At 37.6% G+C, this 26,589-nt stretch overlaps 1 protein-coding gene across 1 annotated transcript in view; it reads left to right on the top strand.

Moving 5' to 3' along the window:
- The window catches only part of ARHGEF40 (Rho guanine nucleotide exchange factor 40), a 139,761-nt gene that overhangs the window by 56,990 nt on the left and 56,182 nt on the right, over nt 1–26,589 (top strand). Inside the window, exons 10-13 of the mRNA XM_053702226.1 lie at nt 1,378–1,505; nt 1,596–1,728; nt 6,662–6,736; nt 6,952–7,160. Of these exons, the coding sequence (XP_053558201.1) occupies nt 1,378–1,505; nt 1,596–1,728; nt 6,662–6,736; nt 6,952–7,160 (545 nt within the window). The remainder of the gene's footprint in view (nt 1–1,377; nt 1,506–1,595; nt 1,729–6,661; nt 6,737–6,951; nt 7,161–26,589) is intronic.

Genomic DNA, 26,589 nt, shown 5'->3' with positions numbered 1-26,589 from the left:
TGAAAAGCAGATCTAGATATGCTCAGTAGCTGCTGATTGGTTGCTGCACATAAAAGCCTTGTGTGATTGGCTCACACATGTACATTGCTATTTCTTCAACAAAGGATATCTAAAGAATTGAGCAAATTTGATAATAGAAGTAAATTGGAAAGTTGTTTAAAATTGCATGCCCTATCTGAATCATGAAAGTTTAATTTTGACTAGACTGTTCCTTTAAAGGGACAGAAAAGTGCATTTTATTAATGCTCTATTTCTTGCCTATTAATATATGTTTAACCCCTTTAAATGGATTAAACACATAGTTAAAGTCAGTTCTAGAACAGCAATACACTACTAGGAGCTAGCTGAATTAACGCATCTGGATGCAGTCAATTTTGACTTTCATGTTCCTTTAGTAGAACTTTAGCGTATTTAGTTTAGGTGATATAATTCCCTGCTTCCCCTTATGATGTAAGCCTGGTTAGAAATATAAGAATCTTTGAAGGTTTTGTAGATCCCTCTCCTCCAATGACGTCCCAATGGGCTTCAATTCTCATTCTACTTATTGGAAAAGGTTAGAAAAGTATGAGATTTTATTTTATCATTTGACTTATGAAGGTTCATGAGGACGGTAATTGGGGAAACTCTACTCTAAAGGCTTCCTTGCGGGACACTAATTAAGGACTAAATCACATTCTATTTGTAAAATTAACAGCCGGTAGGAATATTAATCGTTATTTAGTAAACAATATATAAATAACATATCATTAAACAGAAAAAAATAAGCGTTTGGAGATTCGTGTCAGCACCATTAGAAGAACTAAACTGAGATTAAACACCCCATGTATTAAAATTCCACTGAAGCCCATTTAATGTAGCAAATTACAAATGGATACGTGTAGAGTAAATCTTAAAAACAATAATAATTATTCTGATTTGCTCAGATATCCTTTGTTGAAGAAATAGCAATGCACACGGGTGAGCCAATCACGAGGCATCTATGTGCAGCCACCAATCGCAGCTAATGAGCTTATTTAGATATGCTTTTCAACAAAGGATATCAAGAGAATGAAGCAAATGAGATAATAGAAGTAAATTGGAAAGTTGTTTAAAATTGCATGCTCTTTCTAAATCATGAAATATAAAATCAGGGTTTCATCTCCCTTTAACTGTAATGAGTGAATGAAAGTTACCCAGGATTAAGAGGTGCTCTTGTATAGATACTTGTTCTGTTCCAATTAATCATGTTCCTGCCCTTCCATTTACTACTTGTAATCCTGGTGGTCTCTTAGAGAGCTCTCTCTTGCCAGCCATCAGTCTCTCAGACTGCACTCTTAACTCAGCTGTCTCTCAGAGTGCTATTCTAGCTCCCATCTCGTGACTGTTGTGGTTTCTCAGGATATACAGGGGTTAATCTCCCACCACCGAGATGCCATGAAGAGAACGCTGAATGACGAGAGACTGCAGCGGCTGCAAAGGGACGGTGGCACACTTGTAGCTAGACTGCAAAAGTCTTCTTACCTCAGGTACTGCCAGAGGCACCAACCAGACACCTCTAAGAGATAGCTAGGGACATAAAGAGACAGTTTTCATTCTGACCGTCTCACTTTTTGCAGATTGTATGACCCAGCTACGTTCGAGCTGTATGAGAAGGTAGATGAAGCTTTGCATCAACTTGTGCAGCTGTCTAACCAGAAACTTCAAGAGCTAGAGGCAAAGCTGCCGCCACATGCAGACTGGATTCTAGGGGTGAGACCATACACAAATACAGGTGGTATGTGTGTATAGATCCATATACGCATATGTACAGACACTAGTATACACATATGTACAGACACTAGTATACACATATGTACAGACACTAGTATACGCATATGTACAGACACTAGTATACACATATGTACAGACACTAGTATACACATATGTACAGACACTAGTATACACATATGTACAGGCACTAGTATACACATATGTACAGACACTAGTATACACATATGTACAGACACTAGTATACACATATGTACAGACACTAGTATACACATATGTACAGACACTAGTATACACATATGTACAGGCACTAGTATACACATATGTACAGGCACTAGTATACACATATGTACAGGCACTAGTATACACATATGTACAGGCACTAGTATACACATATGTACAGACACTAGTATACACATATGTACAGACACTAGTATACACATATGTACAGACACTAGTATACACATATGTACAGGCACTAGTATACGCATATGTACAGACACTAGTATACACATATGTACAGACACTAGTATACACATATGTACAGACACTAGTATACACATATGTACAGACACTAGTATACGCATATGTACAGACACTAGTATACACATATGTACAGGCACTAGTATACGCATATGTACAGACACTAGTATACACATATGTACAGGCACTAGTATACACATATGTACAGGCACTAGTATACACATATGTACAGACACTAGTATACACATATGTACAGACACTAGTATACACATATGTACAGACACTAGTATACACATATGTACAGGCACTAGTATACGCATATGTACAGACACTAGTATACACATATGTACAGACACTAGTATACACATATGTACAGACACTAGTATACACATATGTACAGACACTAGTATACACATATGTACAGACACTAGTATACACATATGTACAGACACTAGTATACACATATGTACAGACACTAGTATACACATAAGTACAGACACTAGTATACGCATATGTACAGACACTAGTACACGCATATGTACAGGCACTAGTATACACATGTACAGACACTAGTATACACATAAGTACAGACACTAGTATACACATAAGTACAGACACTAGTATACACATATGTACAGACACTAGTATACGCATATGTACAGGCACTAGTATACGCATATGTACAGGCACTAGTACACGCATATGTACAGGCACTAGTACACGCATATGTACAGGCACTAGTACACGCATATGTACAGGCACTAGTACACGCATATGTACAGGCACTAGTATACACATGTACAGACACTAGTATACACATAAGTACAGACACTAGTATACACATAAGTACAGACACTAGTATACACATATGTACAGACACTAGTATACACATATGTACAGGCACTAGTATACACATATGTACAGGCACTAGTATACACATATGTACAGGCACTAGTATACACATTGGATACAAGCAAAACTATCTCATAAGACATGAGCAAAGAAAAGTCATGAAGATGTTTAATCTATCAAATAAAATATGACACAGAAACGTAGAGACATTAGCCTAAGTATAGGGTTGTATTAGGGACACTTTATACAATTTACTGACTATTTACTTTACCAATCCAACTGTAGGTCTTGTCTGTATCAGCCAATGAGAATTAATACAGCATATGTCAAACGTATTTCCTGTTAGTAGTCATGTAAATTTAACCAGCTTCAGTTTAGAATTGCTATATTTAGACATTTGGGGGTATATTCAATTTTTTTACAATTTGTTGTTAGAAATCATAGCTCCTAAATCAGTTTTTTTTGTGTGCTCTTAACAGCTGGCAGCCTTTATGCCACAACATATGGTCCCTATATGAAGCCAAAGTTAGGCAGCAAAACAATAAATATGCAAATTAAAATAGAAAATTATGTAATGCATCAAATTTGCACCTAAATTTTCGCCTAGTGTCATGATAAATCTGGTCTCTTTAATAGGATGGAGCCAAATGGCAAGGTTAGTAGGAAACTAGGCAGATTGCATAGCAATAAACTGGAAACTCAAATATATACAACAGGCTTGTTTATTAGGAGAAAGTTACACAGTTAAATAGCAAGTAATGTCCTGAAATTGATTATACTGGAAAACAGGAAACAGGTACAAGCAAGAGTTAAATGAATACAACTATACAAACCAGTATAGCTGATGTTCAAGTTCAGACAGACAAGAGCCAAGTACTGGAAGACCCATTTCATGGCCTCAGCAAAGGCAGCGCTGAAGACAGGACAACAAATTGTCACAGCAGGCAAGGTACTGGAGCTGGGAAACTATAAAGTCCAAGCAATGCCAGAGCAAGAACTGAAGGCATAGGCTGATCATATGTAGTCAGAGAGCACTTCCCTGAATGGTTAGCATCCAGAGGGGGTGGAGCTAGGACACATATACTGATGATAATATTCTTCCACAAACCCCTGCAAGTAAACATCCTCTAGTGGCACAAACAGAGTAAGCCAAATTCTGAACCTTGAGCCCCTGGTTCTATCCCAGGTAGGGCACTGTGCAGTTTGCATTTTAGCATGAACAGAGCTTATGGAATCCTGACAGTAGCTTATGGGATATTGACCCCTAGTCTGTTTTTATGGTAGCACTGGGGATTACTATCTGCTTAACCCCTGTAACTCTTGCGGACATAAGGGTGATTGGCTCACTGACAATGTCCTACTCTAATGCTTTAATGCTTGAGGAACTTTACCTGTGCATTTAATATATTTTCAAGGATAAAAAAGATACAACAAAATGTAAACTTGATTTCCGCATAAGGTGTTCAAATTACTTGTTATACCAGTTCCGGTGTTTAAAATTTGTGGGAATTTACTTGTTTAGGATTTTTGCATATGAAACAGCTGTTTTTGCCCTTTAAAACCACAAACCATTAAAAAGGGCTGAACTTGTAGAGAGAACATATCTCATGATTTTATCACAAAGGCTTCCTTATCTTATTTCTGTCTCAGATAATAATTAAAAAAACATTTTAGTACCTATCTAGTCTATCCCCTACTGGGAGTATACTTTCTTCTGCTAGATCTTGTTTACATACATTTTCTGTACCAATTACTGCAGTATTGAACTTTTCAGGCAAAATCAGCTATTTCAAATGACAAAAAATGTTTCACTGGGAACACTTTAAAGGGAAGACATTTTACAGTGCATTGTCCCTTTAAGCATGTAATACAAATTGTATCATGTAATGTTTGTCATTTAATACAGTGCAGAATCTTTTGAAAACTCTACAAAAACTTTTTTTTTATAATTGTATTCTGATGGCTTTAAATTTGAAAATATCTTAATACACAGATTTAACCCACACACAAAGCTCTTATAGAAGACTAGAACATACCCCTGGGTTACAACTGAAAAACCATTTGGCTGTACTTCAGTACCTACCACCAGTATGGTGTGCAAAATAGTTCCAAATGATTCATTAAATGTCACATTGTTCCCTAGACTCTGCCTTACAAAATCATTCATTCATCTACTGATTTTTATATGTATCAGACGTTTCACAGATCAACATAGTAGCAAAAAAATGAGTCTGGCAAAGAACCTCATCCATGATTCATTATAGCTGCTGGTTGCAATGTGTGTTTAGCTGCAGTTTGTTAGAGAGTGAATCATGTGCAGTTAACTCTTTAATATTGGGTTTTTTTTGTTACATTTCATATGACCAGATTTTATTTTTCAACATATTTAATTGTTTAAAAGAGCAATGTATTCCCTCTTTAATGTGTGAACTCATATGTTAGATTAATGACCAAACCTTCTCCCACTGTGTGTTTTTTAACATGGCCCTAACCATAATGTTTTTTCAAAAGGTAAAAGATCTTAAAAATTATTAAGCCTATTCTAATGGATTGAAATACAACTGGGGTTTGGCGTGTACAAGTTAACACAGTGCAAAGTATTTTGATTAGCAATAGCAAACTAAATTTTCTAATGGATTGGAATTACTTTGAATATGAAAATGGATTACCGCACAGTGGAAACCTGTAGGAAAAGTACACATGCTTTTGCAAAAATGTTTCTAGTAAAACTTACATTTAGCCACCAATCGGCAAGCACACCCAGGTGCTGAACCAAAAATGGGCTGGCTCCTAAGCTTCACATTCCTACTTTTCAAATAAAGATAGCAATAGAACGAAGAAAAATTCAGAGTAAATTAGAAAGTTGCTTAAAATTGCACTCTCTATCTGAATCATTAAAGAAAAAATTTGGGTTTAGTGTCTCTTTACCTAAAATAAGTAAAAAAAAAAACAATTTACTTCAATATTTACAGCTGTATAGTGATTGCCAGTCTGAAGACATACAGTATAACAAATTATACTGTCCTACAACAATGTAAGCATTTGAAACATCTTAAAATGATGTGCTTAATAAATTAGAGTGTTAAACTGTTTTGGCAATTATGGCCTTATAACAGAAGGAACGTGGAAGTTAAATTAAACATTTATAATTCAGATAGAGCTCACAATTTAAATATAATCCAGTTTACTTCCTTCATCAAATTTTAAAATGTAGCTCCTTTCCATGAGAGCATACTGCAGTAGGTTCAGGCAACCATACACATATTGTCATATAGTGTTAATCTTGACTTCTATACACTTTAATGAGTAGCAGTTGCTGCTAGGTGCACCATAATTTGGGTTGTTAGCTTTTACAGAGAGAGATTCACCATTAAAAAAAAAAAATAGCATATATATCTGCTATTAAAAGACAAAGACTATTTTTATATGTCACACAGTACTGCACATCTCTTGATCTTGTACACAACATTCCTTCCTGTCTGTTATTTTAAACCTGGATAAAGAAACTTAACCTCATCCAGCTTTCCAGGCTGTCTATCTGCAAGCGACTTTTCTGGCTGACATTTAAATCTGGTTACAGGATCCTCTGGCTCTGCAAGACAAATCAAGGCATAGAGATCTAGGAGGGGAGAATCATGGGATCCCACCAGTGGAGGTCAGTGGTAATAGTCCATGCTCAAATCTCCTTTTCTTATCCCTAAATATTAGCAGGAAAATAAGTTACAGAGCCAAATTAAGTTCTAAATATATTGCACTGTAGCTACAACTCTGTCCTTATAGGAAAGGAAAACACAATATATAGGAAATAACCTCTAGATTCGGTGTAGGTAATGAATTACAATGATGTTCTTGTGTTCTAAATGTGTGCAGACACGATCACCAGAGGAAGATCGTGTTCAGGTGTCAGAGGTCGAGGATAGAAAGACAGAGGTCGGAGTTCGGATTCGGGGTCTAGAAGTTAGCAGTCGAGAGCTAGCAGATCGGACCTGTAGTCCCCCGCGGGGTCATGTTTTGAGCAGAGGTGATGGGAGAGGACCAGATGCACCTTGGGGAGGGATTCCTAGACCTGAAGGAAAGAGGTGAGTCTGACCTGTACTCTTGAATAAAGTGTGTTTAATATACAGCTTTATGAGTTCAGCTCCTAGAAATTAATGGGTTTCGTATTCTTCTTAGTTTATATGCTGCACGCAGGTGGTGGCAATCTTTATGGTGCCAGCCTCTGTCCAAATTTATAAATTAAATATGTTCAGGAATTAAAAAAATGAAAATGCCTATCTTTTTAATACTGAAAAACATAACATTACTTTGTTTTAGTAGTCATTATGCATAACTGACCCTAGTTTAATTTTGCCCAAATTACATGAGGAGCGCTATGGATATCCTGACCTTGTACTAAGAATAGCACACAATCTGATATAAGTCAATGGTAAAAAAAAGATTTACCAGGGAATAGCGCAAGCTGTGAGTTGTGCTTGTGTATGTGTGTATATATATATATATATATATATATATATATATATATATATATATATATATATATATATATATATATATATATATATATATATATAATTACCTTTGTAGTCTAATACCTTGCCATATTCCTTTTAATCACTGTCAAAACAATTTTATTAAAGGGACACAGAACCCACATTTTTTCTTTCATGATTCAGATAGAGCATGAAATTTTAAGCAACTTTCTAATTTATTCATTATCACATTTTCTTTATTCTCTTGGTATCTTTATTTGAAATGCAAGAATGTAAGTTTAGATGCTGGCCCATTTTTGGTGAACAACCTGGGTTGTCCTTGCTGATTGGTGGATAAATTCATCCACCAATAAAAAAGTGCTGTCCAGAGGTCTGAACCAAGAAAAAAGCTTAGATGCCTTCTTTTTCAAATAAAGATAGCAAGTAAATTAGAAAGTTTCTTAAAATTGCATGCTCTATCTGAATAAAAAAAATTGGGTTCAGTGTCCCTTTAATATAAAAATATATCTATATCTTTTTTTATGTAAATAGATACATTTTATAATATATATATATATATATATATATATATATATATATATATATATATATATATATATATATATATATATATATATATATATATATATATATATATATCCATTATGAAATTGCATACTGGGGGGGTCAACTACCTGGGAGCTAAATGTATCTTTAAAATCTGTTACTAATTAAGCACTCCTACTTTTTTTTTTAAGATGTGTAAAATTTATTCCATGATGTTTTGGGGATTGCATCATCCCCTTCCTCATTTTCTATATGTTAATTTAACACCTTCGTTGCTATGAATTTCAGAGAAAAACTTGCCCAAAGAACCAAATTATATACAGTATATATGTATGTTATAAAAATAGCTATTCATTCACAGAATAAAGGAATTATTGTAAGACTAAAAAAAAAAGAAGTAGTCTGATTGCTCGGAGGTTAGGGAGGAGGAGCTTTTGCACTGGTCTCAATGTGCACAGCCCCAGAGCCCTGCAACTGGAGCCACTGGCGGTTTCTCGTGCCGGACACCCTGGAGACCGGGGTAAATTCTTGCAGGGAAGCCGATCAGCGCTAAGAGGGACTTTACTAATGCATCTTTCCAGCTGGCGTTCTAAAAACAGGTGCCTTGGAGTTTAACTCAGCACTAGGACTCCTGGAGGTAATAAAACAATCAACAGTAGTCCCCCCTCCCACGAGTGCTGCGTAAGGGGGGTAGATAGCCACGTCTTGGAGGAGAATCTCTCCCGTATTTAATTACAAAACTTCCTGTTATGGGCTGTGTTATCCACCTTCCGGCGGAGCAGGGTGAGGGAGAGAGTCAGTAAGCGCTGCAAGAGTCCGGAGCTGTAGGCTAAAAGCTTACCAATTACGAGGCGAAGCAGTCCCTCAAGCTATCTGAAAAACTCTCTCCACCTAGCGGGGTTGCGAAGAGGAACTGAGCAGTGCCGCTGACTACATCGGGTTACCTGGGTATAAACTGTACCACCCTCCGAAAGGAAAAGTTTCTAATAATCTGGTTACCGACTCCCTCCCATGGATGTTGCGAGAGGGAGCTGATCAGCAAGTTAAGGGAGCCCGGTTTTGCGGGCAGAAACTGCATTAGGCTCCAACCTAAATATCATCACCTTGAGACCACCTCCCTCCCACTGGTGTTGCGAGAGGGAGCCAGTAGTTAATACAGCGCAAGCTGGAAACTGCGATCTGAGTTCTCGCCATCCCACATCACATTGGTAGCTCCTTCCTTCTCCTCAGAGTCGGTAAAAGTGGCTTAAAGATACCTGGGCGTCTCGCTACAAAACAGCTTACCTGAAGTTCCCCAAGCACAGGGATCAAAGAAATAAGAACTCTGTAGAAACCTTGGCAGAAGTTCATCCTGAAACTACTGCTTCAAATATCTCAAATGTAATGTCAAATCAGGAAGTACAAGCAATAGTCTCTAATATAATTGATGCTATAACACCCACATTTGATCTATTAATATCAGAAATTAAGCATGACATCTTGTCCCTGACCTCAGAAGTCAGACAATTTTCCAAAAGACTATCAGAAGCTGAGCAGAGAATCTCTGACTTGGAAGATGTGACTAATTCATATCTGCCAAAAGTTGATAGTAATCAAATGGAACTGGCGAAAATACAGCCCAAACTAGAAGATATTGTAAATAGATCTAGAAGAAATAATTTAAGAATTGTAGGGGTGCTGGAATCTAGCCCCCAGGAGAATTTAATGGAATTTGTAACTAAAACTCTTCCACATATATTAAATATTCACCCCACCTAAGTCCCCCTTTTTGATCGAGAGAGTACATAGACTGGGAAGACTCTCTGAAGCCTCAAGGAATGCTACTAAATCTAGACCTATAATCGTTAAATGTTTAAATTTCCAGGATAAGGTACTTTTTCTACAGCATTACCGCAAAAACCAACCGATAATATATAACGAAACTAAAATACTGCTTTTTCAGGATTTCTCCCTGGAAACTTCCTTGAGGCGAAGGGAGCTCTCCCCAGTCTGTGGTAAGATGATTAAAGCAGGGTGGCAGGCCACAGTTATATATCCAGCCAGATTAAAGGTAATATTGGAAGGTCACATGCTATTTTTTGATTGTGCAAAGGAAGCAGAAGATAAACTAGCAGAGTATCAGAGAGGTTTCCGGTGAGAAGGCGGAGCTGAAGTTCATGCTGCTCCATGTCGGCGTGTTAGCCGTCGCTTATGATCTAGCCTTCATTCTTTGCCCCATTTCTGCTAGACTTAGCGGGGCCACTAGCTAGGCATAATAACGCCAGATGGAAAGGAAACCTCCAAGGCTGTATGTGCCTGCGGGTTAACCGCTGCTGAGCAATTATCTAAGAAGAAGAAAGCCAATAAACATGCAATAAGTTTCCTGTTGACATCTTCTACTGAGGCTAAAAATTTACCTGTTGGACTCGCTATTTTCTGCAGAGGCTGGAGTGCTGTCTGAGGCGAGGAGGAGCTCGAGATCCGCGAGAGGTGGATAGCTGGAGTTGTGGAGGTGTTGACCCGGAGTGATAGCCTTGCCGGAGGATGTAATTCTTTCTATTTCCTGGAGCACGGATTCGCTCAGAAAGTGAGAGCGAGTGGCTACGCGGAAGGATCCGGAAGTCACGCTCTCCTGGAACAGCTGAGTCGAGGTGCCGACTGTAGCAGCAAGGTCAAGGGTATTGTAGCCAGCGGAGGTGTCGGCATAGGTCTTTTAGGAACAGCGCTCCTGTGAAGAATATCCCGACCGAAGTTTGCCGGCCCAGAAGAGGCATTGTTGTATCGCAAGTATTAGTGGGACGTTTCTCACTTTGTATTATTTAACTGTGTCCCTAACTGTATTCTTAAACCATTTGTGTATTGGTGATTCTGGCGTGTACCCGACCCGCTGAAGGAGGCGGGTGGCTGGAGAATTTGCCCTTAGTTTTTTTGGGACATTGCCCCATTCTGAAGGGGATACTGGAGAACTTCCCATTAATCTGTTAAACCTTGCTTGCTGATAAAGTCAAGGTTGCATAGAAGCCTGGCAGTGCCTTTTTTTATAACAATTCAACCAGAGACTTGCTCTAAACTTGTGAAGTCCTGACCGGCGCTTCAGCTGGGCATAAAAGTCCCTTCCAGCTCGAGGAGACCAGGCTTGTTTAAAAGAAAAAAAAAAGAGAGAGATAAAATTTATGTCTTTTTTAGTTTAAGTCAAAGATGGACTAATAACTTTTTTTGTTTTATTTTTACAGTGATAACATTAAGTAGTCTGCTGATTTAACTGCTTACTGAGATATATTGCCTTATTAATGTCAAGATCTGTTTAGAAAAGATCATTTAGAGGGGTACTCATTGTTTATTGCTTTGAATAATTGTACTTGAGGAGTGTCATCATAGAGGAGGGAAATCAATAGGTTGTTCTAAGATTGGAGCCCAAATTAAATGTGTTGCTGATGTATATAGAGGTCGCTGGCCTTAAGCACTACACACGAATGTTTTTTTCACATTTTTGAGTCAAGGTACTATCACTAGGATAGTTGGAGAAGTGGTCACATTGAGATATTTATAAGAGCCAAAAAGGAAGGTTGAGAGAATTAGGAAAATGAGAAGGGTAGAGGGAAGAAAATATTGGTGAAAAAGGGATGAAAGGAAAAAAGTAGAAGGGGAAAAAAGGAGAAAGAGGGAAAAAAAAAAACTAGCAGAGTATCGATCCAAATAAGAGATAAAAAATAAGATGCCCATAGCTTTTATGCAGCTAGGTAGCAGTATGGGACTCAAAGATATAATGAATCAACAATACAGTGGGGGGTGCCCCCGTTCCCTTTTTTTTTTTTTTTCTCCTTGTGTTGTGTTTTTGTATATCCTTACCTCAACTGATAAGCTATGTCCAAGGATAACGTATTAAGATTAACCTCATGGAATGTTGGTGGCATAATGTCACCAATAAAACAATTATAACACATTTACAGAAACTTAATACAAGTATTGCTTTCATTCAAGAAACACATTTAAATGCTGAAGAAACTAAGAAATTGAAAACTTGTTGGGTAAGAGAGGTATTTTCATCTCCTGCCTCTAAAAGGAAAAAAGGAGTGGCAATCCTTTTAGGAAAAAAGTTAGATTATGAAATATTATGCACGATTATCGATCCAGATAGTCAATTTTTGATTCTTAAATTAAAAATAGCAAATATAATTTATACTCTTTGTAACCTTTATGCCTCAACTGTTTTAGATTTAAAATTTTGGGACTCTCTCCAGGTTAAGATTCTTCAGTTAACGGAAGGCCATCTCATAGTAGCAGGGGTCTTTAACATGTCCCCACGTTATCCATTGGACAGATTAAGACAAGGTAGTTCTCAAAAGAAAACTAAAATAGACAACTTAGAATCTAAGTTGTTCAATGCTATTTTTAGAACTCTCACAGTCAGGGATATCTGGAGATCTTATCACCCAGATACTCGTGCTTATACTTGTCATTCCAACTCCTCTAAATCCTTCTCAAGGATTGACCTCATTCTGATAAGTGAAAGTTTATATAGATTGGGGGTGAAACCTGCAATTTCAGAAATAACTATCTCAGATCATGCTCAGATCATGCCCCCGTATTGTTAGATATTTCATTTAAAAAAAATCCACGGGGCAAATAAGACATTTCATCTATCCAAAATACCTGAATAAAAACTCTAAATTCAGAGCTTGGGTAAAAACTAAGATGGATGAATACTTTCATTTTAATTTAGGCTCGGTCGATAACCCTTCAGTGTTATGGGATGCTGCAAAGGCAGTAATAAGAGGGGAAATAATTGGATATAGACTTAGGGAAAAAGAAGTTACAGCTGCAGTATCAAATGCGTATAACAGTTACTTAGAAGTCCCCTCAGAGCAAAACTGGAGGAGATATTCAGAGAAAAAAAAGGAGCGGGATACTTTTCTCTTACAACACACAACATATTTAGATTTATAATATCAAGCAAGGCTGTACAAACATGGTAATAAATCTGGTAAATTATTATAAAATTTAGTAAAAAACACAAAAAAATCTTCTCTGATAGAAGTAATACAAGAAAACAGCAAATTACTCTCTTCACCGGAAGAAATACTAGATTCTTTTTACGACTATTACAAAAATATCTATTCTTCTAGACCAGCGCTAAGCGAAGTGCAGGAGAAATTTTGGGAGAATATTCATGTTTCACCTATTAGCACGGATTTTAACCTGAGTTTAAAGCTACCCATATCTGAACTGGAGGTCCTACAGGCAATTCAAGCTTTAAAATTAGATAAAGCCCCAGGCCCTGATTCTTTACCAAATGAAGTATACTCAATTCTCGCACCTTCTATTGTTCCACTCTTAACTAAATTATTTATTTTTTATTTCACAGAAGAAGTTCAGATTCCCTTGAATTTTGCGGCATCTCAAACAATTCTAATTTTGAAGCAAGGAAAAGACCCCAAACAAAAAGAATCATATAGGCCTATAGCCCTGATGAATACTGATTATAAACTGTTCTCCTCAATCTTGGCTAGAAGACTTCAATGCGGTCTATCAGAAATTATTTATAAAGACCAAGCTGGCTTCCTTGCTAATCGCAGTTCTGCCACAAAAATCAGACAATTACTTCTATCCATTGATTATTTCTCAAAATTAGAAAATGAGAAGACCAAAGATCACCAGAATGTGGCTATTTTGGCCATTGATGCTGAAAAGGCTTTTGATTGTGTACATCATAGTCATTTGATAGATGTTTTACGTTGCTTCAGATTTGAAAATACATTTTTGAATCTGATTAGCAATCTGTACTCTTCAACAAGCTTGATTATTAATGGTGTCGAATCACATATAATTACTCTTGAGAGAGGTATGAGACAGGGATGCCCTTTATCCCCATTACTTTTTGATCTTGCAATAGAACCCCTGGCTATTAGGATTTGGAACGATATAGAAGGTATAAAAGTTAGGAATAAGGAACTGAAGGTGGCGTTATACGCTGATGACTTGTTAGTCTATTTGGCAAACACTGCAGTAAATATCCCAAAATTGATGGGGATCATTGAAGCTTTTAGTAAATTTTCAGGTTATAAAATCAATACCACAAAATCAGAACTACTATGGCTGAAAAAGCCTAACACCGAGATTACGAGTTTGGCGTTAGCCTTTTCCTAACGCTGGTATTACGAGTCTGACAGGTACAGGCTCACCGCTCACTTTTCTTCCGCGACTCGAGGCTACCGCAAATCCCCTTACGTCAATTGCGTATCCTATCTTTTTAATGGGATTTGCCTAACGCTGGTATTACAAGTTTTGGAAGAACTGAGCGGTAGACCCTCTCCTGTCAAGACTTCTACCGCATTTAAAAGTCAATAGTTAAGAGTTTTATGGGCCAACGCCGGAACATAAAACTCTTAACTAAAGTGCTAAAAAGTACAATAACACCCATAAACTACCTATTAACCCATAAACCGAGGCCCCCCCACATAGGAAACACTTAAATATATTAACCCCTAATCTGCCAACCGGACATCGCCGCCACTGTAATAAATATATTAACCCCTAAACCACCGCACTCCCGCCTCGCAAACACTAGTTAAATTTTATTAACCCCTAATCTGCCATCCTTAACATCGCCGACACCTACTTACATTTATTAACCCCTAATCTGCCACCCCCAACTTCGCCGCTACTATATTAAAGGTATTAACCCCTAAACCTAAGTCTAAACCTAACCCTAACACCCCTAACTTAAATATAATTTAAATTAAACAAAATAAATTTAACATAATTAAATAAATTAATCCTATTTAAAACTAAATACTTACCTATAAAATAAACCCTAAGCTAGCTACAATATAATTAATAGTTACATTGTAGCTAGCTTAGGATTTATATTTATTTTACAGGCAACTTCTGTATTGATTTTAACTAGGTACAATAGTTATTAAATAGTTATTAACTATTTAATAACTACCTAGCTAAAATAAGTACAAAATTACCTGTAAATTAAATACAATTAAACTAAATCACGGAAAAAACAAACACTAAATTACAGAAAATAAGAAAAGAATTACAAGATTTTTAAACTAATTACACCTAATCTAATCCCCCTAATAAAATAAAAAATCCTCCCAAAATAATAACATTTCCCTACCCTATATTAAATTACAAATAGCCCTTAAAAGGGCTTTTTGCGGGGCATTGTAATTTTGTACTTATTTTAGCTAGGTAGTTATTAAATAGTTAATAACTATTTAATAACTATTGTACCTAGTTAAAATAAATACAAAGTTGCCTGTAAAATAAATATAAATCCTAAACTAGCTACAATGTAACTATTAGTTATATTGTAGCTAGCTTAGGTTTTATTTTATAGGTAAGTATTTAGTTTTAAATAGGATTAATTTATTTAATTATGTTAAATTTATTTCGTTTAATTTAAATTATATTTAAGTTAGGGAGGGGTTAGACTTAGGGTTAGACTTAGGTTTAGGGGTTAATAAATTTAATATAGTAGCGGCAACGTTGGGGTCGGAAGATTAGGGGTTAATAAATTTAATATAGTTGCTGCGACATTGGGGGGGGCAGATTAGGGGTTAATAACTATAATGTAGGGTTCAGCCGTGTTGGGGGCAGTAGATTAGGGGTTCATAGGGATAATGTAGGTGGTGGTGTCCGGAGCAGCAGATTAGGGGTAAATAATATAATGTAGGTGTCAGCGATAGCGGGGGCGGCAGATTAGGGGTTAATAAGTGTAAGATTAGGGGTGTTTAGACTTGGGGTTCATGTTAGGGTGTTAGGTGTAGACATAGATTTATTTTCCCCATAGGAAACAATGGGGCTGCATTAGAAGTTGGACGCTGCTTATTTGCAGGTGTTAGTTTTTTTTTCCAGCCAGCTCAGCCCCATTGTTTCCTATGGGGAAATCGTGCACGAGCACGTTTAGCCAGCTTACCACTACCGTAAGCAACGCTGGTATTGAGGTGAGATGTGGAGCTAAATTCTGCTCTACGCTCACCTTTTTGCAGCTAATGCCAGGTTTAAAAAAAAACGTAATACCAGCGTTGTCTTAAGGGAGCGGTGGGAACAAAAGGCTCGTTAGCACTGCCCCCCTGTTACCGCACAACTCGTAATCTCAGTGTAAATATCTACAAATTGATATTCCATTCAAATTAGTTACAAATTCTTTCATATATCTTGGGATTATTATATCTCCTAACCCCGAAAACTGGTATGATCTCAATATTCTTCCAATTCTCTTGCAAATTAAATTAAGTATGAAGAATTGGCAAAACCTCCCTTTATCGATTTCAGGTCGTATTGCACTATTTAAAATGGTGCTTCTTCCTAAAATTCTATACATTTTACAAAATCTTCCTGTTCTACTTAAAAATAAGGATATAAAGAATCTTAACACTGTAATTCGTCAGTTTATCTGGCAAACTAAAAAACATAGAATTTCTATGCTAAAAATATTTGTATCAAAACAGTTTGCAGGTTTTGCTCTTCCCAATTTATATGTATATAATTTGGTGTTTTGGGGCCGAATTGTTATAGATTGGATCACAGAGCTAGACTACTTCACAGATATCAGTTTAGAATCTAGTATGATCCACCCATGTTCTCCAATCTTTTTGATTCACTCTCCTTTGAGCTTAATTCCTAAACAGGTGAAACAATACAAATCAATATATACAGTAATTCAGGCTTGGAAAAAATTAGGATTTTGGCATTAATTGATATGAATATACCAAAATTTCAGACCTTTCTGGGCAATCCAGAATACCAAGAAGGCACCCAATCTACTATACTACAGATTTGGCATAAGAAAGGCCTCTATTGGGTGTCACAACTGGTAAATCAAACAGATCAGAATATCAATCATTTGAAGAGTTAAAACAGGAATTTAACTTGGTAAACTCAGACTTTTTTGCATATCTTCAGGCCACACACTATGGCATCTACTTATCAAGCAGTCAACCGCAAATACGCTGGAATTCCGCAGCGTAATTGTGGCGAGCTTGATACGCCTTAGTTATCAAAGCCTTCAGTCTGGCAAAAGGAGAATTTTGTGACGTAACATACGATCCGCCGGTCTCAGTCCGACACAGATCGATGCTTACGTCAATATAGATGTTCCGAATGCAAATTCGGCACTATCTGACTACTTTTGCTAGTTCACAAATGTCTACAAGGTACGCTCGGCACTATTCCGGCCCAGCGTACCTGGTTTTCAATCCGCCGCCCTGGAGAATCATAGGAATCAATGGGAATCTGAAAGAAGCGAAAGCTCATGTTAGCTGCTGCCCGATATCCCCTTGATTCCTATGGGACAATAAAAGTTACATTTACACCTAACACCCTAACATGTACCCCGAGTCTAAACACCCCTAATCTGCCGCCCCGACACCGCCGCCACCTACATAAAAGTATTAATCCCTATCCCGCCACTCCCGGAGCCCACCGCAACTAAATAAATGTATTAACCCCTAAACCGCCAGCCCCCCACATCGCCATAAACTAAATTAACCTATTAATCCCTAAACCTAACAACCCGCTAACTGTACATTAAATATTAACTCATCCCTATCTTATAATAAATTTAAACTTACCTTTATATTTAAATTAAACTATATTAAACTAATAATTAACCTATTCTATTATAATAAAATTACATTAAACTATATTAAATTAATAATTAATCTAACCTAACTTTTATACTAAAATTACATTAAACTACAAATTAAATTAACTATATTATATATTTAAACACCTAAACCTACTCAAATTATTTAATTCTACACTTAAAAATTACAAAGTTACAAAAAACTAACTAAGTTACAAAAAATAACAAACACTAAGTTACACAAAAAAATAAACACTAAGTTACAAAAAATAAAAAATAAATGATCAAAGCTTTAAACTAATTACACCTAATCTAAGGGCCCTATGAAAATAAAAAAGCCCCCCTCCAAAATAAAAAACCCTAGCCTACAATAAACTACAAATGGCCCTTAAAAGGGCCTTTTGCGGGGCATTGACCCAAAGTAATCAGCTCTTTTACCTGTAAAAAAAAATACAAACAACCCCCCAACAGTAAAACCCACCACCCACACAACCAACCCCCCAAATAAAACCCTAACTAAAAAAACCTAAGCTCCCCATTGCCCTGAAAAGGGCATTTGGATGGGCATTGCCCTTAAAAGGGCATTTAGCTCTATTGCAGCCCAAGTCCAAATCTAAAACTAAAACCCACCCAATAAACCCTTAAAAAAATCCTAACACTAACCCCAGAAGATTTACTTACAGTTTTGAAGATCCGACATCCATCCTCCAAGAAGCCGGGAGAAGTTCTCAACGAAGCGGCAAGAAGTCCTCAACGAAGCGGCCGAAATCTTCATCCAAGCCCGCAGAAGTCTTCACCCAGACGGCATCTTCATCCACCTGGCGCGGAGTGGCTCCATGTTCAAGACATCCGACAAGAAGCATCCTCTTCCTTCCGACGACTACCAACGAATGAAGGTTCCTTTAAATTACGTCATCCAAGATGGCGTCCCTTAGATTCCGATTGGCTGATAGAATTCTATCAGCCAATCGGAATTAAGGTTGAAAAAAAATCCTATTGGCTGTTGCAATCAGCCAATAGGACTGAGATTTCATCCTATTGGCTGATTTTTTCAACCTTAATTCCAATTGGCTGATAGAATTCTATCAGCCAATCGGAATCTAAAGAGACGCCATCTTGGATGACGTCATTTAAAGGAACCTTCATTCGTCGGTAGTCGTCGGAAGGAAGAGGATGCCTTGAAGATGGAGCCGCTCTGCGTCGGATGGATGAAGATAGAAGATGCCGTCTGGGTGAAGACTTCTGCCCGTCTGGAGGACCACTTCGCCCGGCTTGGATGAAGACTTCTCCCGGCTTTGTTGAGGACTTCGGTCCGGTTGGATGAAGACTTCTGCCGCTTCCTTGAGGATGGATGTCCGGTCTTCAGAACAGTAAGTCGATCTTCAGGGGGTTAGTGTTAGGGTTTTTTAATGGTGTATTGGGTGTGTTTTATTTTTAGGTTAGGGCTTTGGGCCCCAAAAGAGCTAACTGCCCTTTTAAGGGCAATGCCCATCCAAATGCCCTTTTCAGGGCAATGGGGAGCTTAGATTTTTTTAATTAGTATTTTATTTGGGGGGCTGGTTGTGTGGGTGGTGGGTTTTACTGTTGGGGGGTTGTTTGTATTTTTTTTTTACAGGTAAAAGAGCTGATTTCTTTGGGGCAATGCCCCGCAAAAGGCCCTTTTAAGGGCTATTAGTAGTTTAGTTTAGGCTAGGGGTTTTTATTATTTTAGGGGGGCTTTTTTATGTTGATAGGGCTATTAGATTAGGTGTAATTAGTTTAAAGATCTTGTAATTTGTTTATTATTTTCTGTAAAAATGTTTTTTGTACTTTAGATAATTGTATATAATTTATTTAATTTAGTCAATTATAGTATAGTGTTAGGTGTTATTGTAACTTAGGTTAGGTTTTATTTTACAGGTACTTTTGTATTTATTTTAGCTAGGTAGTTATTAAATAGTTAATAACTATGTACTAACTATTCTACCTAGTTAAAATAAATACAAACTTGCCTGTGAAATAAAAATAAACCCTAAGATAGCTACAATGTAACTATTAGTTATATTGTAGCTATCTTAGGGTTTATTTTATAGGTAAGTATTTCGTTTTAAATAGGAATTATTTAGTTATTAATACAGGGAGTGCAGAATTATTAGGCAAGTTGTATTTTTGAGGATTAATTTTATTATTGAACAACAACCATGTTCTCAATGAACCCAAAAAACTAATTAATATCAAAGCTGAATAGTTTTGGAAGTAGTTTTTAGTTTGTTTTTAGTTATAGCTATTTTAGGGGGATATCTGTGTGTGCAGGTGACTATTACTGTGCATAATTATTAGGCAACTTAACAAAAAACAAATATATACCCATTTCAATTATTTATTTTTACCAGTGAAACCAATATAACATCTCAACATTCACAAATATACATTTAAAAAACAAAACAAAAACAAATCAGTGACCAATATAGCCACCTTTCTTTGCAAGGACACTCAAAAGCCTGCCATCCATGGATTCTGTCAGTGTGTTGATCTGTTCACCATCAACATTGCGTGCAGCAGCAACCACAGCCTCCCAGACACTGTTCAGAGAGGTGTACTGTTTTCCCTCCTTGTAAATCTCACATTTGATGATGGACCACAGGTTCTCAATGGGGTTCAGATCAGGTGAACAAGGAGGCCATGTCATTAGATTTTCTTCTTTTATACCCTTTCTTGCCAGCCACGCTGTGGAGTACTTGGACGCGTGTGATGGAGCATTGTCCTGCATGAAAATCATGTTTTTCTTGAAGGATGCAGACTTCTTCCTGTACCACTGCTTGAAGAAGGTGTCTTCCAGAAACTGGCAGTAGGACTGGGAGTTGAGCTTGACTCCATCCTCAACCCGAAAAGGCCCCACAAGCTCATCTTTGATACCAGCCCAAACCAGTACTCCACCTCCACCTTGCTGGCGTCTGAGTCGGACTGGAGCTCTCTGCCCTTTACCAATCCAGCCACGGGCCCATCCATCTGGCCCATCAAGACTCGCTCTCATTTCATCAGTCCATAAAACCTTAGAAAAATCAGTCTTGAGATATTTCTTGGCCCAGTCTTGACGTTTCAGCTTGTGTGTCTTGTTCAGTGGTGGTCGTCTTTCAGCCTTTCTTACCTTGGCCATGTCTCTGAGTATTGCACACCTTGTGCTTTTGGGCACTCCAGTGATGTTGCAGCTCTGAAATATGGCCAAACTGGTGGCAAGTGGCATCTTGGCAGCTGCACGCTTGACTTTTCTCAGTTCATGGGCAGTTATTTTGCGCCTTGGTTTTTCCACACGCTTCTTGCGACCCTGTTAACTATTTTGAATGAAACGCTTGATTGTTCGATGATCACGCTTCAGAAGCTTTGCAATTTTAAGAGTGCTGCATCCCTCTGCAAGATATCTCACTATTTTTGACTTTTCTGAGCCTGTCAAGTCCTTCTTTTGACCCATTTTGCCAAAGGAAAGGAAGTTGCCTAATAATTATGCACACCTGATATAGGGTGTTGATGTCATTAGACCACACCCCTTCTCATTACAGAGATGCACATCACCTAATATGCTTAATTGGTAGTAGGCTTTCGAGCCTATACAGCTTGGAGTAAGACAACATGCATAAAGAGGATGATGTGGTCAAAATACTCATTTGCCTAATAATTCTGCACTCCCTGTAGTAGGTTTTATTTAGATTTATTTTAATTATATTTACGTTAGGGGTGTTAGGGTTAGACTTAGGTTTAGGGGTTAATAAATTGGGGACAGCAGATTAGGGGTTAATAAGTATACTGTCGGTGGTGGCAGATTAGGGGTGTTAACAACATAATGTAGGTTGCGGTGGGCTCCGGGAGCGGCAGGATAGGGGTTAATACGTTTATTAGAGTGGCGGTGGACTCCGGGAGAGGCAGGATAGGGGTTAATGCGTTTATTAGAGTGGCGGTGGACTCCAGGAACAGCGGTTTAGGGGTTAATAACTTTATTTAGTTGTGGCGGAGTCCGTGAGCAGCGGGATAGGGGTAAAACAGTGTATTATAGTGTGGGTGTTTGGTGACAGTATACCAATAAAGCTGGGAAAAAGCCAAAGAGCAGCGAGATCGATGACTGTCAGTTAACAACAGTCTGCTGATCATCGCCCCATACTTAGTGCGCGGCCTTTTGACAGCTTTTTTGGTAACTTTGGAGAACGTATTCAGGTCCGCGGCAACGAAGTTAGGCGATCTTAGGCGAGCATATTGGTGCCTTCGAATGCAAGTAAGTTGACGGCTTGATAAGTAGATGCCTATGTTCTAAGTTAGTCAATAATTATTCATGGAAATGGTCATGGGGGAAATATAATCAGTGGCCAGTTCTGGCCAAAGCGGGGCATTTATACATTTCTATTTGGTACAATGTTCTTATATCTCAAAAGGGGGAATCAAATATAAATGGTATGGCTCAAAAATGGACAAACAAGTAAAACGTTCACTAACTCTGCTATATTGAACCACAATTTCTGAGACCTGGAGAGTCCCATCTCAAATTAATATACCAGGCATATTATATCCCGGGAAAAAGGTTATAAATTGTACAATATAATCTTTAATGTATGCCCAAAATGTAAACTACCTGCTGCAAATTTAGTTCATATGTTTTGGTCATGTACAAAAATACTTCAATTCTGGAGAAGAGTGGAGTATTGGCTAATAAACATAGTTAAGATTACCCCCATGTCAATATCCTTGAATGAAGTAATTCTTTTATTGGATAACAAATTACCATTCTCAGAGAATACAATAATAAATCTAACAATTTTAACAGCTACGAACTTAATATTAAAGAAGTGGAAGCGTAATTTGACTCCCACAATAGCAGAAATTAAAAATTATCTCAAAAGCAATGTGTCATTGAACAGATGGCCACAGACCTGAATTCTGATCAGGAGATTATTACCTTCTTTAGAAAGTGGTCAAAGTTTATTAAGATATTTCCTCCTAGTGAAATAGAGCAACTAATCTATCCATTTAGAAATACAGAATTAGTATTATTGGACATCTGGTAAGGTACTGCTAAGCTTCTCCCCCTCTCCCCCTTTTTCCCCCCCTCTCCCTCCATCTCTCCCTTCCCCTTGAGGCTAAAATATTATTAATATAAGTAATTCTAAAAAGTGATTAACATAGTGATCACGACTACTTTGGGATAGGAATTCAAAAGCCCGCTAATCTTGTGTATAAATAATTGTCTTATCTCAGGAAAGAGGTCAACCGTGAGCTGGGCCTAAAGACTACCTGTTTAGTAAGTTCCCCTTCTCTGTAATATAAATATCCTCAAAATATCAGTTATGAAGTTCAATAACTGAATAAAGTTGAGGAGGAAATGGATGGTTTAACTAATGTTTAAAATTGGTTCAGAGAGGGTAATGTCTACAGGCTGGCCAAGAATAACTATCGGCTAGATTTAGAGTTGGGCGGTAGCCGTGAAAACCAGCGTTAGAGGCTCCTAACGCTGGTTTTTACCGCCCTCTGGTATTTGGAGTCAGTCAGGAAAGGGTCTAACGCTCACGTTGCAGCCGCGACTTTTCCATACCGCAGATCCCCCTACGCCATTTGCGTATCCTATCTTTTCAATGGGATCTTTCTAACGCCGGTATTTAGAGTCGTGGCTGAAGTGAGCGTTAGAAATCTAACGACAAAACTCCAGCCGCAGAAAAAAGTCAGGAGTTAAGAGCTTTCTGGGCTAACGCCGGTTTATAAAGCTCTTAACTACTGTGCTCTAAAGTACACTAACACCCATAAACTACCTATGTACCCCTAAACCGAGGTCCCCCCACATCGCCCCCACTCTATTAAAAAATTTTAACCCCTAATCTGCCGACCGCACGCCGCTGCCACCTACGTTATCCCTATGAACCCCTAATCTGTTGCCCCTAACACCGCCGACCCCTATATTATATTTATTAACCCCTAATCTGCCCCCCTCAATGTCGCCTCCACCTGCCTACACTTATTAACCCCTAATCTGCCGACCGCGCCGCTATTATAATAATGTTATTAACCCCTAATCCGCCTCACTCCCGCCTCAATAACCCTATAATAAATAGTATTAACCCCTAATCTGCCCTCCCTAACATCGCCGACACCTAACTTCAAGCATTAACCCCTAATCTGCCGACTGGAGCTCACCGCTATTCTAATAAATGTATTAACCCCTAAAGCTAATTCTAACCCTAACACTAACACCCCCCTAAGTTAAATATAATTTTTATCTAACAAAATAAATTAACTATTATTAAATAACTTATTCCTATTTAAAGCTAAATACTTACTTATACTTATTTTACAGGCAACTTTGTAATTATATTAACCAGGTACAATAGCTATTAAATAGTTAATAACTATTTAATAGTTACCTAGTTAAAATAATTACAATATTACCTGTAAAATAAATCCTAACCTAAGTTACAATTAAACCTAACACTACACTATCAATAAATTAATTAAATAAAATACCTACAATTATCTACAATTAAACCTAACACTACACTATCAATAAATTAATTAAATAAAATACCTACAATTATCTACAATTAAACCTAACACTACACTATCAATAAATTAATTAAATAAAATAAGTACAAATAAATACAATTAAATAAACTAACTAAAGTACAAAAAATAAAAAAGAACTAAGTTACAAAAAATAAAAAAATATTTACAAACATTAGAAAAATATTACAACAATTTTAAACTAATTACACCTACTCTAAGCCCCCTAATAAAATAACAAAGCCCCCCAAAATAAAAAAATGCCCTACCCTATTCTAAATTTAAAAAGTTACAAGCTCTTTTACCTTACCAGCCCTGAAAAGGGGCATGCCCCAAAGAATTCAGCTCTTTTGCCTGGAAAAAAACACATACAATACCCCCCCCAACATTACAACCCACCACCCACATACCCCTAATCTAACCCAAACCCCCGTTAAATAAACCTAACACTAAGCCCCTGAAGATCTTCCTACCTTGTCTTCACCTCACCGGGTCCCGATCTGTCCAGAAGAGCCTCTGATGTCTTGATCCAAGCCCAAGCAGGGGGCTGAAGAGTGACGTCCATCCTCTGGCTGAAGTCTGGATCCAAGCGGCGGCTGAAGAAATCCATCATCGGGATGAAGTCTTCTATCAAGCAGCATCTTCAATCTTCTTTCTTCCGGAGCGGAGCCATCTTCTTCCCAGCCGACGCGGATCCATCCTCTTCTAACGACGCCTACTCGCCGAATGACGGTTCCTTTAAATGACGTCATCCAAGATGGCGTCCCTCGAATTCCGATTGGCTGATAGGATTCTATCAGCCAATCGGAATTAAGGTAGGAATATTCTGATTGGCTGATGGAATCAGCCAATCAGATTCAAGTTCAATCCGATTGGCTGATCCAATCAGCCAATCAAATTGAGCTCGCATTCTATTGGCTGATCGGAAAAGCCAAAAGAATGCGAGCTCAATCTGATTGGCTGATTGGATCAGCCAATCGGATTGAATTTGAATCTGATTGGCTGATTCCATCAGCCAATCAGAATATTCCTACCTTAATTCCGATTGGCTGATAGAATCCTATCAGCCAATCGGAATTCGAGGGACGCCATCTTGGATGACGTCATTTAAAGGAACCGTCATTCGGCGAGTAGGCGTCGTTAGAAGAGGATGGATCCGCGTCGCTGGGAAGAAGATGGCTCCGCTCCGGAAGAAAGAAGATTGAAGACGCTGCTTGAGAGAAGACTTCATCCCGATGATGGACTTCCGACTTCAGCCCGATGATGGATTTCTTCAGCCGCCGCTTGGATCCAGACTTCAGCCCGAGGATGGACGTCACCCTTTAGCCCCCCACTTGGGCTTGGATCAAGACATCGGAGGCTCTTCTGGACAGATCGGGACCCGGTGAGGTGAAGACAAGGTAGGGAGATCTTCAGGGGCTTAGTATTAGGTTTATTTAAGGGGGGTTTGGGTTAGATTAGGGGTATGTGGGTGGTGGGTTGTAATGTTGGGGGGGGGTATTGTATGTGGTTTTTTTCCAGGCAAAAGAGCTGAATTCTTTGGGGCATGCCCCGCAAAGGGCCCTTTTCAGGGCTGGTAAGGTAAAAGAGCTTTGAACTTTTTTAATTTAGAATAGGGTAGGGCATTTTTTTTATTTTGGGGGGCTTTGTTATTTTATTAGGGGGCTTAGAGTAGGTGTAATTAGTTTAAAATTGTTGTAATATTTTTCTAATGTTTGTAAATATTTTTTTATTTTTTGTAACTTAGTTCTTTTTTATTTTTTGTACTTTAGTTAGTTTATTTCATTGTATTTATTTGTAGATATTGTATTTAATTATTTATTGATAGTGTAGTGTTAGGTTTAATTGTAGATAATTGTAGGTATTGTATTTAATTAATTTATTGATAGTGTAGTGTTAGGTTTAATTGTAACTTAGGTTAGGATTTATTTTACAGGTAATTTTGTAATTATTTTAACTATTTTAGCTAATAAATAGTTCTTAACTATTTAATAGCTATTGTACCTGGTTAAAATAAATACAAAGTTACCTGTAAAATAAATATTAATCCTAAAATAGCTACAATATAATTATAATTTATATTGTAGCTATATTAGGGTTTATTTTACAGGTAAGTATTTAGCTTTAAATAGGAATAATTTATTTAATAAGAGTTAATTTATTTCGTTAGATAAAAATTATATTTAATTTAGGGGGGTGTTAGTGTTAGGGTTAGACTTAGCTTTAGGGGTTAATCCATTTATTACAGTAGCGGCGAGATTCGGTCGGCAGATTAGGGGTTAATAATTGAAGTTAGGTGTCGGCGATGTTAGGGAGGGCAGATTAGGGGTTAATACTATTTATTATAGGGTTATTGAGGCGGGAGTGAGGCGGATTAGG

This window comes from Bombina bombina, chromosome 2 (genome assembly GCF_027579735.1).
Source record: "Bombina bombina isolate aBomBom1 chromosome 2, aBomBom1.pri, whole genome shotgun sequence".
In the NCBI taxonomy this organism is placed as follows: domain Eukaryota; kingdom Metazoa; phylum Chordata; class Amphibia; order Anura; family Bombinatoridae; genus Bombina; species Bombina bombina.
Note: the sequence above shows the minus strand (reverse complement) of the source record. Positions and strands in the feature narration are given on the sequence as shown.